At 37.9% G+C, this 15,674-nt stretch overlaps 2 protein-coding genes across 3 annotated transcripts in view; one reads left to right on the forward strand and one right to left on the reverse strand.

Moving 5' to 3' along the window:
- The window catches only part of UHRF2 (ubiquitin like with PHD and ring finger domains 2), an 81,856-nt gene extending 76,668 nt beyond the window's left edge, over nucleotides 1-5,188 (forward strand). The window contains exons 12-16 of one of the 2 annotated variants that reach the window (XM_050328716.1): nucleotides 25-162; nucleotides 961-1,084; nucleotides 1,489-1,652; nucleotides 2,379-2,477; nucleotides 4,027-5,188. In XM_050328716.1, coding sequence (XP_050184673.1) covers nucleotides 25-162; nucleotides 961-1,084; nucleotides 1,489-1,652; nucleotides 2,379-2,477; nucleotides 4,027-4,173 — 672 coding nt within the window. In that variant the 3' untranslated portion in view covers nucleotides 4,174-5,188. The remainder of the gene's footprint in view (nucleotides 1-24; nucleotides 163-960; nucleotides 1,085-1,488; nucleotides 1,653-2,378; nucleotides 2,478-4,026) is intronic. The other variant, XM_050328717.1, reaches the window with a different exon arrangement.
- A 1,594-nt stretch (nucleotides 5,189-6,782) lies between these two features.
- GLDC (glycine decarboxylase) overlaps nucleotides 6,783-15,674 on the reverse strand; it is a 60,874-nt gene continuing 51,982 nt past the window's right edge. The window contains exons 19-26 of the mRNA XM_050329838.1: nucleotides 14,837-14,986; nucleotides 14,286-14,398; nucleotides 13,523-13,664; nucleotides 11,918-12,029; nucleotides 10,572-10,667; nucleotides 9,134-9,306; nucleotides 8,381-8,461; nucleotides 6,783-7,417 (exon numbers count right to left, since the gene is read on the reverse strand). Of these exons, the coding sequence (XP_050185795.1) occupies nucleotides 7,274-7,417; nucleotides 8,381-8,461; nucleotides 9,134-9,306; nucleotides 10,572-10,667; nucleotides 11,918-12,029; nucleotides 13,523-13,664; nucleotides 14,286-14,398; nucleotides 14,837-14,986 (1,011 nt within the window). The 3' untranslated portion in view covers nucleotides 6,783-7,273. The remainder of the gene's footprint in view (nucleotides 7,418-8,380; nucleotides 8,462-9,133; nucleotides 9,307-10,571; nucleotides 10,668-11,917; nucleotides 12,030-13,522; nucleotides 13,665-14,285; nucleotides 14,399-14,836; nucleotides 14,987-15,674) is intronic.

A 15,674-nucleotide genomic window follows, 5' to 3' on the forward strand; every position in this document is an offset into this window, starting at 1 on the left:
TAGTAATTTTATATTGTTCTTTAGGTGGTGAAATATTGGCCAGAAATCGGAAAGTGTGGATTTTTAGTTTGGCGCTATCTTCTGAGGAGAGATGATGTTGAGCCTGCACCTTGGACTTCAGAGGGAATGGAACGGTCAAAGAAACTGGGCCTGAGTGTGCAGGTTTGTATCAGGACTCACAAAGTTTTTATTCTTTGTTCCAGTAAACAAATTCCAGAAGTAGAAATCAGCTAAATTAAAGCCCCTACTTTTTTCCTTGTACTACACTGTGGAAGGTTTTAATACTAAAACCCGTTAGAGATTATCTGCAGACTGAAAGAATCCTGTAGTAGCGACACAGCAGAAAGAACTGTGGATAAAACTTCCTGCCTTAACAGCAAATTGCTTTGCATATATGAATTGGAAAATCAGAATTTGAATCCAATGTCATCCTTAGGCTGGAACAAATTTTGACAAGTGACTAGAGTCTGTCCGAGGGGACCAAAAAAACCTATGAATCTTTACGAATTTTTCTCTTCATTTGACTGAGAAGTTTGTGGACATTGTATATTTTAGGCACAGAAATAGGCTGACCCATGGAGATTTGGGCATTGCAGAATCAATGAAAGATGGAAAGAATTAACATCTATTTTCAGCAAGGCAGTGGCATATCTTAATAGCATACCATCATCTTCAGCTTTGCCTAACTCATTTGTATACTTGTAAGGACATAGGTACAGACATAGGGTTCTGCTTAATGCAGTTGAATCTGGATTAGATTCTTTGACTTGAGTACACTTTGTTAATGATAGATACTAATTTAAATGTTCTCTCTGTCATATGGGGGTTTAAAATTATTTGGTAATTATTTCACTATATAGTCATAGGGCTTTAAAGTCTTTTAAAAATTATTCTTTTTGGTATTTGGTTATTTCTGTATGCCAGCAGTTTTTGTTTCAAATCTCTGCTTTTTAATTTTAGTATCCAGAAGGTTATTTGGAAGCCATGGCTAGTAAGGAGAAGAAAGATAAGGTTAAAAAACAAACAGTGAAACAGGAACCAACCAACCAAAGTAACGGAAACCAGAAAAGGACAATTGATGATGGTATTTCTTTTTACTTTTTTAGCATTCATCAGCAAAGTCTGTCCTGTAGTTACTAGTAAGCCATGAAGTCTTAGTGAAAATGTGAAGTTGTTTGGAATTCTAATGTAAATGGATAACCACACGCTCTGTAATTAAGTAGTAGTGTAGGGGTCTTATGCTTTTTACTGCTCTTACTGTGTTTTTTTCTCTTAAGCTCTATAGAGAAACGAACATTCTCTGTGCCACTGTGCTGCAAGTCCAAACAATGCTGAACAGTATGAGCTGCAGTAGGAATTTGCTTGCTGCATTTCATGAATGTAATCCATGTTAATCCATGTTTCCTTCTAGAAACAGTTTTGTCTTCCCCTTTTATTAGTTCAGACTAACACTCTGTTGTTACTCCATCTCATGGTCATCATCTTAAGCAGGTATAGAGGAACCTGCGAATACACCCAAAGCCATGAGGATGGGAGATGGAGGGAAAGGAGAAGCTTTCCAGCTGACTCAAGAGCAACAATGGCTGATAAGAGAAGACTGTATGAACCAGAAACTGTGGGATGAAGTACTTGCTTCTCTTAAGGAAGGACCAGTATGTTTGTTGCTTGAATAATTTCTAATGTTTGCCTTTTATTTATACTGTTGGGAGAAACCTTCAGTCCCTCTTAAAACATAATTTGGTTGATGAACTTTTGCTAAATACAGACTGTATTTAGCAGAACCTTACTCATGCTTACATTTCAAGAAAAGAAGCCTCACTTGTGCCATTTGCTATTTATCAGTTTATGCCTGCATAACAGAGATATTTTCTTGCTGAAAAAACATTTTGAAGTTAAAAGTAGCTTTTTTTTTTTCATTTTTGAAGAGAGCGTGCTTTCTCTGAAATGACAAATGTATTTTTATGTTATGCTGATGTCAGAAATGAGATGTGAAGAAAGATGGTTATAGTCACTACTTTTTATTTAGGCAGAAAATAATTTTATGACAGGTTGCCCAGAGAAGTTGTGGGTCCCCCATCCCTGGATGTTTTGAAGACCAGGCTGGGTGGTACCCTGAGCAACCTCGTCTAGCGGAGGGGTTGGAATAGGTGTTGTTTAAGGTCCCTTCCAATCCAAACCATTCTACGATTATATGAATCTTCCATTTTTAAAAAAGCAGGGAAATTAAGCAATTAAAGACCCAATTCCTGATTACTTTCAGAAAGCTGTGCTCATAAAGGACCTAAGAACTTCTGGAAGTTCATCATCTTTATGTAAGAAGTGGCATTTATGAGAACTGTAATGGAGTTTGTCTCTTTTATTCCTTTGCCCTACATTAGAATTTTCTGAAGAAACTGGAACAATCCTTTATGTGTGTCTGCTGCCAGGAGCTGGTTTACCAGCCGGTGACAACAGAGTGCCTCCACAACGTCTGTAAAGTAAGAATAAAACTCTGCCTTGCTCTGGGCTGTTTTCTTGGCTCTGAGACACCAGTCACCAAAACCATATGCTTTTTAGAGAAACAGTAATAATTGCCTAACGTTCTGAGCAAAAACATGCAACAAGTTTCCATTCAGTGTTTCCTATGTAGACTTTATTCTTTGTAATAAACAGTGGAAGTCTGTTTCACATAGTTCCTGATAGACATAATGAGTGAGGTTTACCATTACTGTCACACTTTTGCAGTCAGTGGAGCATACTAGGAATTGGTTTGACCTAGTGGTTAGATGTTGGCACAGTATCAATAATTTAATTTTACATAATTAAGGAATAAGATCAAATTTTATAATTGTATAACTCTCTTACTAAAAGTTGTGAAAGGATGCAGGGTAAATACAGGCAAATTATGTGGATTTATTCAGAGAAAATTATCTTGTTATTCTTGGCATTGGTTATGTTTGATAGGAAGGCCACAGAAGTCAATTCATTACTCATGTGTCTTAAAATCTTGCTCAGTTGGATATGATGTAGGGAGTTTGGAGTCAAATTTGCACTAGAGTTAGTTTTTGTAGCACTGGTGGGTACAGAATCATTTGCTGAATTGTGCATATTTGAATGGTACCTGCCATACCTAGTATTTCAACCTGAGAGCCTGAAAGAACTCAGACTGTTATCATCTTAGTACAGTATTTGATAATGCAAGTTTGCTATTCGAGAAGGTATGTATCACTCCAGTAAAAATCTTGGTGTTGTTTTGCATGGCCTGCACACATGGAATGATTATGTCTCCTTAAAAAACATAAGAAGTATTTTGAAGGAATTAAAATTTAGGATTATGGAAATTGGAAAACCATGGGGAAAAAAAGAACAAAAAGCTACATAGCAACAAAGCACAGCATTTGAAGATGTCAGTAAATATTCGTGAATACAGTATAACATGCAGTTATAGTTGTAAGGAATAGTTTGATAGTAAGCTGCTATTGCTGTTTGGGCACAGATCTGTCTGATAAATTACTGATTCTCAGCTCACATGCTCAGGCTGTCAGCACTCAGCGGTAAGTAAGGATGACAGATGCTAATGTGTTAGGGATTCTATTATCCTACATATATGTGTAAGGCTTAACTGAAACTGTTCTGATGAGGTAGATGGAGATTTTTACATAAACAGTATACCTTGTATGTTCACCTTCCTCTTGAAATGAAAGTCTGGAAAACTGTAGCAATCTGTGAAGCAAGCTGTAAGGAAGCTGAAAATCAGCTGTGAATCACGGGAAGGCACTTTTGGAAATGAAGGGGGAACCTCAGTTGTGATTTGTGTTAATTCCTCCCGAGCTCAGTGTTTCACATCCTGGGACAGAGAATAGTTCCTTTGCTAGGACACTTCTGTCATAGAGGCAGAGTCAGGCACCAAAGGGCTTGGCAATGACTTCTCTTTTTCTTGTAGTACAGCAGATTTTCATTAATAGCGATTCCTCTGTTTCTGCTGGTTAAACTGTTGGTCTAAAACAAAATTCTCACAATTTATTTCTCTGTCTTTGTATGTCTTAGAGTTGTTTACAGCGCTCCTTCAGAGCTGAAGTCTTCACCTGCCCTGCCTGCCGCTATGACCTGGGAAAGGGCTACACTATGGTCCCCAACAAGATCCTGCAGACACTGCTGGACCAGTTCTTTCCTGGTTACAGTAAAGGACGATGATGTGCTCAGATCCTTCTGTACTTCTCCCAGTGACTATAGACAGTAAAGGAGAATAAACATGGGAAATACAGCAGTGGACCAGCCAGGCTGATGGGACTCAATACATTGTCACATTTTGAAGCAGCTAACCCTCTTCCCCTCATAGCCATTTTCTGGTGTTGTGAGAACTCTAATTCTCAGCTATCTTTTAACATCAGCCGTAGTTTTGGCCAGTTAACAGATAGTTTTTAAAGAAAAGAAAAAAAAAAGAAAAAGGAAAGCATCAGCTCTTACTGGCCTAGCTGATGCTTAATTTATGATTTGTTTTTTTGTAACTACCTCAGGACAGAGGAAAATAAATTGTGTTAAACAATGTTGGGGATAAAAAAAAAGTTAGTGATGTTTTAGCTATACACTGCCTCCTAAATCTTAGTTGTGCCTGGTCCATGTGGTTTGATTTACAAAAAAACCAATCCAATAACAAAACCCAAACCAAAAGAAAAACCCACAACCCCTCCCCCACAAAAAAAAAACAGAAAAAAGAAACAGAATCAGCACTTAAGCCATTTGGATTAAATAACAGCAAATTCTGTGGTGTGCATAATCCCTTTTTTGTCTTTTTCTTCTATTATGCTGTATTTTTTTGCAAGAACAGGCTGATTTTTAGTCTATTTTTGTGAGCTTCATTGTGCTTTTCTTGTATCTTATGCAAGTTGACTACTAATGACTAATGAGAACAATATGAATGCATTGTTGCTGCATTAGTGTAAAGTGATCTGTGTTTTTTGCACTTAAAAGAGGGTATTCAAGACACTCTAGTTGTGTAAAAAATAGTTCATATAAAAAAGCCACTTCTGTATTAGTTAAACTGTATGCTTTTAGTAGGTCTTGTATTAGTGGCAGTACATCTACACAGCATTAAAGGCAGTGCTAGCTTGGAGAAGGTTCAAATTGCTTCATATTGTGATCTGAAATTTTATATACAATATATCCCTCCCAAAAATATACCCTATTAAATATTTTATGATTCAGAAAAGTTGCTAATTTTGCTTTTACTATTATCTGCTTAATTGAGTCATGAGGTTTCTACAGAATTTATTTTTCAGATTACAAAACACTTTCTTTAGGCAGCCTTCTTATTTTTCAAACATGAGGCTTTATATTCAACTCAATGAAAAGAACACTTAATTAAAAAGCAAAGTAAAAACCAAAACACAAAAACAACCCCAAACCAAAAACCGACCTGACATTGATATCCAGGAACTCACTCATACTCTATAGCAGTGGGAGCTTTTTAGTGCTCTGCTCATGTAACAGAGGGAGCCAGCACTTGCTGCCAGAGCCAGCTCTGTGCAGCTGGGAGGTGTGGTGATAAAGCAGATTCCCACTGTTGGCTTTGAGGTTGCACTGACAGCTTGTAACCACAGCAGTGCTACAGGTAGAGCTCAGTGTTTGCTGGGAAAAACAGATGTAATTTTATTTGTCAAAGCCATTGCATCTGTGCAGTAAGCACATCAGACTTGTGGCTTGTCACTTTTTAGTTGAAGTGTTGTGAAATATTTTAATGCTTTGTTTTCCATTTGATAGTTTTTACCAATTAATTGATGAGATAAATTTGTCAGTTTGAGGTCAACAACGGGAAGTTATCTGCTTGATAAAAAAATATGTAAACCAAGTTTTTCTTATATCTTTCCAATGACAGATGTAATCGAGCAACACGAAACTGAAGTAGCTTGACAAGACTGTGTAGTTAGATTGGCAACAGAGAAAGACTGTCCTTTCCTCACATTACAAGTTTGCAGTGTATTTTTCTTGATTTTTTATGTCCTTAGTGCTATATCAATATATACAGAAAGACACTCTTTTCAGTAGTAAATTTTAGGGTATAAAATTCTGGTTTTCGCTATGTATTGAGGTGGTTTAGGATGTAGGTGCAGCTTCTCACATCAAAACTGGTATCTGGCCTAATCTTCCTAAACCTTCCTGTCATCTGCAGTCTCTGTGTAATTAAAGTCAGAGGGTAGGTAATGCATAAGTTGCAGTTCCCAGACTTTCACTTAAAGGACACAAAAACACAGCACTTTCAGCAGTGCTGTGACCACGAGCTTCATTTGTGTCACTTCAGAAAGAGTTCCCAGGCGTGAATGCACGTGGACCTTCAAGAAGAGGTTGAGTAGTGGATGGTTGTAAGGTGCAAAACTGTGCCTTCCTTTCCACGGTCCAAATGTTACCCCAGTATCTGTTTCCTCATCCACCAAAATTCCTGCTTTGTGTTACCCAAGATCTAAGTCATACTAAGCAGTTTACAGGTGGTTTAACAAGGTCTTTCATGCCTTCTCCAGAATAAGAAAGGACTGCATGGAACCACATGGAAAAATTGACGTGATACAGAAAAATATTAAGTTTGTTACTGTTTGGTAAAATGGATCATTCTAGCCCATTGAAAAAATCAGAGATTTGTTGAAATAATAAGCTCTGATTTGTTGAAATAATAATCTTTCTGTTTTCCTTTGTGTAGAAGCTGTTACTGCTGTGGCAGTTCTCACAAATAAGAACTTAAACTTCATAATTTCATACTGCTCTGCTGGACAAATCCAGCTGAAAAGTTCACATCCAAAACATGACAACACTTAAAATTCTTACCAGTTTTATTAGACTACTAATACTGATAGATAAAAAAATCAGTATGAAATATTAACCCTTGCAATGCTAGTAGTAATACGTGAAGTAAATTAAAAACCTACTTCATCATTTTTTTAAAAAAAATGTAAACAATTACTCCTGCAGTTAATGTTCATTAGTATTGCCTTATGTATCTGCATCTGTCTTTTCTACTTTTTAACCATATCTTCCATACCACTTTGCAAATTGGGTGTTAATTGTCAAAACTTTAGTACTAAACAGACAAAAGGCTGAATCAAGGTAACTTCAACATCAACTACTGAGAAACAGTCACATTTTGTTCACACCTAACATACTGATTGTATTTACATTTTAACTGTGCAGTGATTCAATTAACAAACGTGGTGATTATCCAAAATATACACAGTATACATATCCCCAGGAAATCAGGAAAAGGCCATCCTGATGGAGTCAGAAATGTAGGCAGCTGGAATCAGTCTTAAGAAGATGCTCTCTTCTGTTCAGAAAATGGAGATTCATAGGCTTCCATGGGTGGGCAGGTACAAACCAGATGTTGATCCCCATATATATCATCAATGCGAGCAATTGTGGGCCAAAACTTGCTTTCAGGCTTCACAAATGGCTAAGAGAGATTAAAAAAAAAAAAAAAATCTTAATTTTTCTACCAAGAAAATTAGAAGTTTTAAGAATTACGAATGCAGGAAAAGTGGATTTTTAAAGTAATTTTTCACAGTTATTTGCAGGCCCTCAAAATTAACAAGCATATATGATAGAGGTGGCAGGCATGTTAGAATGTTTAGATTTTTAAAAAGGTGTAGCCATGTCCTCTAAGAAATGCTTGCAGAAAAGAAGTTTTCATGGGATAAAAGAAAACTTTATTATCCTTTGAATAACTGGCTTACAGACAGGAACCAAGGAAAAGTGGAGGAGACTACTGTGCTGTTCAGTATATAGTTACAATACAATATATAAAGCATAGTGGCAACTGCACCTTTAAAGGTGCAGTTGAACTCCTACTCTTTGAAACAATATGTAGCAATAAAATAGTTGCAATTCAGTTTCAGATGAGAAGGGCTAGTTACAGGTTTACCTGTTACAGCCCTGGTAGCAATTAAGAAGTCTGATGAGTCTCGCTTCAATGTGACCTTTATTTGTAGCAGGCCTGCATGGATGTGGCTTGCCCCATGCTGACCATGGGGCATCTTGTCACCCCCTTAGCCAAGTTCTTTTGAGCAGAGCTTTGAATGTCAGCACATGGAACTGTGTTCTGGGAGCCCCTGCTGCAGTATGTCAGAACTCAACAGGCTCTTTCCAATAGGAATAAATGCCCATTGTTTAACTGCTAAGATTTAAAAATCCAAGTTTGCACTTTAGAGACTCTTTTAGAGATCTTTCCTTGTCTTTAAAAACAAAACTAATGGAATTGCAGCAGAGCTCACACACACATAAAACCTGAGCAACTGCAAAAACTGCTCTCGAGTTTTTATTTTTACCACATTACTTCATCTCCAACTGACTAAAAAACTACAGAGCACAAAGCATATTTATGTATTACCACAACCCCAGGTTCCCATTATTTACTCACCAGTGGGAATGCTGCCACTTCTCTGGAATAGGGACGATCCCACTTGGAAGAAGTGACACAGTTCAGAGTATGTGGTGACATCTACAAGGAAAAAGACACATTTATGACATGAAATTACTTAATATATCAGTGTGAACCCTCTTTAAAGTTCACATTACTACATGAAAATAACTACTGTCCTAAGAGTCTCTTGAGAACTCTGTTTCTCTGCAGGAGAAAAGGCAGGTCTAAACCGGGAGGCAAGTCGGTATTTGGAGTTTTTTTCAGTTTGCCTGAAGATACTTTCCAAAGTTTGAATATACTTCTGGCTATTCACTAAATTCCCTCAGTATCTAAAAGTCAGTGCAGCATTGCAATACTTGAACAGAACTTGAGCCAAGAGCAGTTCTGTGCTGCTGCTGCTAAAATAATTAATTCAATCTTTATTTTATTCTTAATGTTAAGGTCTTTCCACTTCCTCTCTTAACACAGATAAATAAGCATCTCTCCTTCATTGCTTTGAGGTGGCTTTGAAATATAGATTACATGCTGGACTTTCTCTGCTCTGTCAGTAAAGGTCAGACTTCTAACTTGAAAAAGTCAAAATTCAGATTTTGAAAAAGTCGAAGGTTTCTAAAAATTCTTGTGCTCACTGTTGCACAAAGTTGTTTTTGACAGTGAAAAGACTGAAAGACCAGGAAGCAGGCTTACGTAGTCTCAGAGAAGTCTCCAGGGTTAAGCTGATGCTGGTAACTTGCTCTCATGCCATCTTACCTTTAGTGGGTTAATTTGGGGGTCCATCCTGCCTGCCTCTATTTCAGCAATTTCTTGCCGAATACTGATCATTGCATCACAAAATCTGTCCAGTTCTCCTTTGTCTTCAGACTCTGTTGGTTCAATCATAAGTGTCCCTGCCACTGGCCAGGACATGGTTGGAGCATGAAAACCTGATGACAATAGAGGAAATCAGTCACTGACAATAGCTTATGAGATAAGATATGCATAATATATATTATATGCATAATATATATTAGATAATTAGCTATCAGCTGGTTCACAAATTCAGCCCTTTCTGTACAATAATCTTTACAGGACAGAACTCCTGGGCAGTGCTGGCAGTGTACTGTAGAAATAAGACAGACTTTTAAGCATCTTAGTTTTTAACATTGAAGGGTAACACCACTGTATTATTTACAGTAGAGTTACACACTGATTTAATGAAGTACTTTTAAAATCTGCTCTTTTTTGCTTTGTTACTGTTCAGCCCAAAGTATATTGCATCTTTCTCGGGTTATTTGTGTTACTGCTCACTTCAGTAGAGGTGTTCTTCCTTAGGACAGGCTGAATGGCCACATGAGACAGGTATAGGTTTCTCCACTGGTAAACCAGGTAAAAGAAAAGGTGGTCTCTCAAGATTCCCTGCCTGCCCTGTAAGTACAGTTTTGTGACACTTTTGGCTGCAGAGGATGGAAATTTACTATACTTATCCCTGGTAGGTCTGTACCTATTGGAAAGTCTGTTTAAAGTGTTGCATGCTATTTGAAGCTCACTTTCAAAGAGCAGGAAGGGTCGTTTTTTTAGTGTCACAGCTAGGCTTTGTATTATTTAATTGAAGGGGTATTACTGGTTAGGGTTTTAAAAGCTTTCATGCATATTCATTAGAAGCACAGTTCCACAGGATCAAGCAGTTCAATGGGTCCTCTTGTCTGGAAGCCAAAGAGAATCCACTATCAGATTCTTCAGAGCATGTATACAAAACTGCACAAAACTATTATCAGGACGGAATCCTTTATTTTTAAATATAGGATAAATATATATTAATAAATATATATTAAATCCTATTATCCTTCTTCAACTGTATTTCTTTATTTTTTTCTTAATATTTTTTTTTTCATTTTCTTGGAATCTTATTAAGATTCCATTCTTGTCATGGCTCCAACCCACTTGCTCCAAATGGTTCAGAGTCATGTAATCAGTAATTGAGGGGGCAGTTTACAAAACTGTGAGGCAGCAGCAGAGTCATAAGTAGCTACTACAACTCAGTTGATGCAAATTTCTCTCCAAGCCCTTGAAGAAGATGAGGTGGCCTGAAATGACTGCGCAGATTCACTGTCTGTAAGCACAGAACTAGAACGTTTCTGTCTCCCTTTAGAAGAGATTTAGAAAATCTTCACTTACATCTGCTATTTTAACAAATAGACACTTGACTTACCATAATCCTGAAGCCTCTTAGCAAGATCTACAGCTTCAATGTTTGCTGTTTTTTTGAAAGGTCTTGTATCCAAAATGAATTCATGGGCTACATAACCTGTAAATTAAAAAAAGTATACACTGTGTTTACTCACTAGGAGAACACTGCCATCTACCAAGTCTACTCTGGTTGATTTTTGTGTAAAACACGGCAAAAAGACAAATTCAAATCTATCCACTTGGGCAAAAACTCAAACCTGAGAAATTACCAGGTAAGAGATACACAATTCGTTATGTGAAGGCTGGCTCTTTGGGGCCCATGTCACGTTAAGTAGAGGCCTGATTTACAAGATCAGAACCAGGAATGAGTGGTCAAAGTAGCTCCTACAACTTGCAAGTACTCTGAAAAACAACTGGATTTGTCAATGACTCAGCACCATTTGAGTGTTTTATCTTATATACAGTTTTATCTTATGCCAGAGAAAGTTCAAATATTGTGTTGTAAAAATAGGCTAAAGTCAAAAGTTATCTAAATTTATATCCATGATCCTGGAGAACCCTATTTCATTTCACTGCTGAATCCTTCAAAATTTGCAACTTCATTCGCTTCTGTGAGGAAATAATATCTTCTGTTGAAGTGCAGCCTGCAGATTGAGCCAACGTGTACACCATTAAATATAAGACATATTTTAAAGAACATACATATTGTACTCAAATGTTCCTCAGTGTTCTTCAGCTTGAAGAAGCAAAATAACATGCTCTGATAGTTAACTCTGCTTTACAGATAATTGTTTCACCTCTTATTCATTACTTCTGTCCTGCTGCAAGACTGAAGAGCCATTACAGGGAACCAGAATATAGCTAAAGTGCCTTGCATTGCCAAGGAGATTCTGTCCCATCTCACAGAAATGAACTAGGAGCTGAAATGAGGGAAATTTGGTGAAATATTATTTTAGAGAAAGTGTGCAAGGGAAAGTGCAGGTCCAAAAATTGTTTCCAGTTCTTAAACTGTAGTGCCATTAGTTAGGGGGGAATTGGATTTCAATTTGATGGCTTCTCCTTTTCCTACTGTTCATTAGTCTGCCATTATATTTAAAGGAGAACAATCTGATGGTTTACTCCATCTTTTGTCATCATTTCATCTAATTACAAGCAGGCATTTTTTCCTCCTACTTCCAGGTGTCTCAGTTTCATTGCAGTATGTCCACGAAAGAAGTGTGGCAGGTTATTTCACTTCTTGTGACATCAAGAGAAGTTGAGATGCAGCTGTCACATAGCATTAAAAAAGAACCATACTGCAAGTCAACTTCTACATGAGGCAAAAAATAAAGTCAGCTTTGTAGATTTAAAAAGTTGACTAATACTTGCCTTTTGCTCCTTTGAAAAGGATTTTGTAGTGCTTCTCTAGTCTCTTTGCCATGTAGTTTGCATTCAGTATAGCAATCTCAGAAGCATGCTTCAGACCCTTTGCTCCCATTGTCTGAAAGAGGAATAACATGAAGAAACAGATCTAAAACCACTCCCAAGCAAGCTAAGTGTGCTCTTGCACTGACAAGCACAATAGAAAACCGCCTTGATGCATCTGGCTAGTTTAAGGCAGTCACTCTGCAATTATATTTTTCCACACGACACTCACAGGAAAGCTCTGGGTATTAACTGAGAGCACCTTTGGTATACATAGCTTATGATAGTGTTTACTGTGTAAGAGGTTAAGCTTGATGTCCTTTCCTCAAACTGTGAAGCTTTGAAGTGAATAGAAAAAAAAGTGAGAACTCAATGTCATAAGGCACAGGCTGCCTGTCACCATCCATGGGAAAGAGTGTCTAGAGAGCTGTCCAAAAACCTATGTGTGCTGTCTGTACAGATCATCCCAGCAACTCAAACTCTGCTTGCTAGTGTCATGTCACAGATGATACTGTGTATGAACAAAAACCAGAGCCAAATGAATACAGATGCATTATTTCCGCTGTTAAATCACTGCAAAAGGACAATGCTGAACTGATTGAATTTCTTAACATTGCACTTAGAAGTTAAGGTGACAAAGGAGAAAGCCAAAACAGCCTTCGAGGTAACCTCTTTAGATGTTACAGTGTAAATAGATGGTATTTTGCAGTGTGAAGAAACATCTTCTCTTAAAAATTTACTGCAGTTTAAATATTCTGTAATGGGAACCAGCTTACAGTCACAAGTGATTTTTACCCACAGCTGAAAAGCCACCAGGTAAGTTGTGTCAGCTCATATTTGCTCATTTTGAATTCTGGGAGAGCTGGTTTCCTCAGCAGAGAAAGATTCCATGGTTAGAGTATCAAACTGGTGACAGAGTACCCTGAATGACACTGCCTCTATGTTCACTGTTCCCCAGTTCCTTCTGTCACTGAAAGCTTTAAATGTTGCTTAGAGTCCCAGCACACCTTCTCTCAAACAGAATTTGAATCTACACTCATCTCTCTTGGCCAAATACTTACATATCTGCAACCAAATATTTGCTGGCTTATCACTAAATTACAAGGGGGATATTGGAAAGTTACATACATGTCAAGTATGACAATACTGCAGTATACAAATAGAAATATTCTTGGAAGAACAGTAGTTACCACGTAGCTTTCAAACATGAAAACTTCCATGTCAGAAAAAGTGGGAGGGCAAGCCTGATTGCTATTTTCTGCCTGGTGTCCACTTGTCTCAAAAATTATTACAGACAAGAGGTAAAAGAGTTAACCAGGCTGGACATACGGCATTTGTTCTAACATCCTTTCCTGTGGCTGAAGATGGCAATAGGCAGTTCCACTGTCCTGCTAGAAAACAAGGAGTTTTGATGGATGTAAATAATCTGTGACCGTGCTGTAGTCACCTGCATTTCTGTCTGTGCAAACATCTTAAGATGAGTTGCTCTTAAACCTGTTCATCTGGTTCCAGTGGCATTTGAAATAGAAACAGAACCTCAGCTGAAACTCCTTATAAAAGTCTACACACCTTGATATACACCCAGGAAATTGGCAATATAGCACTGGAACCCCAAGGTGCAGCACTGACAGTACCCAAAGAACATGCATCCTTATCCGGCTGTATTTTGATGACAGGGTGGGTAGGCAAGTAGGGAGCCAAATGTTTCTTCCTAAAACAAAAACATTGATTATAGAACTTAAATGAGTGTTCCTGTGTTACCATATCTGGACAGTTTCAGCAGTAGTTTCTCGTCACCTTGCTTCCAGACAGTCCTCCAGGAAGTCTGGTCCATGTCTTCAACAAGGTTTATTAACATAACTGGTGCCAACAGAGGATGGCACTCAGTTTTACCTATCACAAGATATTCATGGAGCTATCCAAATAAAAATTATTTTCTTGAAACAAAATTATTTTCTTTTAAGGAAATATGAATGTTCTACAGAATAGATTCACATAGCTCATGTTCCACTTCTGCGTTCTGCACTACATACAGTATCAGCCCTCAAATTCCACAGACCATCTCTGCATTTACTCAGGAAATGGACTGGTGAGGGAGCTCTACCATGCACACTAAAAGGACTACATGGAAGTCAGGGTTTGAGAACACAAGTGAACATCACTATTCATGAGGTCAGCATGTGACTGTGCTGGAGAAGGATGTAAGTTTACAAACAACAGTACCTCTCTTCCACTCGCAGCTCTGTACTGAAGTAAACCGCCAACCAAGATTCACTAAGGCTTATATATACGTACTTCTTTAAGGGAAGGCTATTAATATACAGATACCCACACTCCAATTGGTCCCATTCCAGGCCCTCCTCCTCCATGGGGAATGCAAAAGGTTTTGTGAAGATTTAAGTGAGAGACATCAGAGCCGTAGTCTCCAGGACGACACAGACCCACCTGTGAAGGGAATACTTTGTTTCAAAACCTTCATATGCCATTTAAGTGCATTCAAGGAAAGCGTGTTGAAAAAAATTGCATGTTTTTATGTTTATCGTGGTGCATCAAAAAAAAAAGAACTTGATGCAAACAACTTTTTGCTTAAGGAAATTCTTAATTATGTCTGCAAAGAATGTCTTTGATAAAGGTTAAGCAGACTAAGCCAGTTTCAATGAGCAACTCATACACCTTTCAACACATTTCAGGGCAAGCCAAATATAAGATACTTACTTTCACCATCTAATTTTTATCACTGTTCTTGCAAACCTCACCTCCTCCCCCAAGCACTGTGCCACCTTGTGAGGAAGCTGTGTTATGGTCTAAACTGAGTAATGCTGTGCTATTTTTTATTCCAAGGACTCCCAGCTGTAATAAATCTGCCTAGGAGATTTTTGGTACCTGAGCATTCATATTTGCTCCATCTAAGTAAACTTGTCCTCCGTGTTTGTGAATGAGGTCACACACGTCTCCAATCTCCTCTTCAAACACACCATTGGTAGAAGGGTATGTGATCATGATGGCTGCCAAGTTCTCTTTGTGCTTGTCCACCTGGTGGCCGGGAGAGGGAGAGAAAGGTCACTGAGGCTCCTAAAGCTCAAGATTTTTACAAAAAAATAGAACTGAAGTCATCAGGTGTTTTACAGGTGGTAAACAACTCTATCAGCAGATAACCAAAGTAATTTTAAATTAGGGAAGAAGGCAGGTATGCATACATACGCACAGAGAGAGAGATAGAGATAAACATTCACTTCTGGAACCTCCAGACAACCCAAGGGAACTATCTGACCTTCAAGGTAACATGATGTAATGGCCATTCCCCCTAGTTTCAGCCATACAGTTCTACAACTACTATAAAAGTTTGTTTAAATATGGAAATGTGTCCTGCTAATCCCTTGTAACCCAAGATTCAACTGCGGCCAATCTAAAAAAAGAACAAAAACAGGTTGCCTAGCAACACCTTCTCCAGCAGAGGTGGACTTCAACTTTGCAGTTTGAAATGCTTCACATTCATAAACATGGTTTATACTACTAGATGTGGACCAAAAGGGTCTGTTACAAAAGAGTGTAGAAAGACTCTTTGAGCAACTCCTGCACCAAAGATCCTAAAATTAAATCTCACAAGTACCACATGGCTATTGCCTGAATCAGCAAAAAAATTATTAAAAAAATAATTACGTACCATTTCCAAGCACATAAACATTTTTATTGCTCTATTTTCCCCCAAAGAAAAATATAA

The sequence above is a fragment of the Myiozetetes cayanensis genome, unplaced genomic scaffold, assembly GCF_022539395.1.
Source record: "Myiozetetes cayanensis isolate MyiCay16 unplaced genomic scaffold, myiCay2020 scf4, whole genome shotgun sequence".
NCBI lineage: Eukaryota > Metazoa > Chordata > Aves > Passeriformes > Tyrannidae > Myiozetetes > Myiozetetes cayanensis.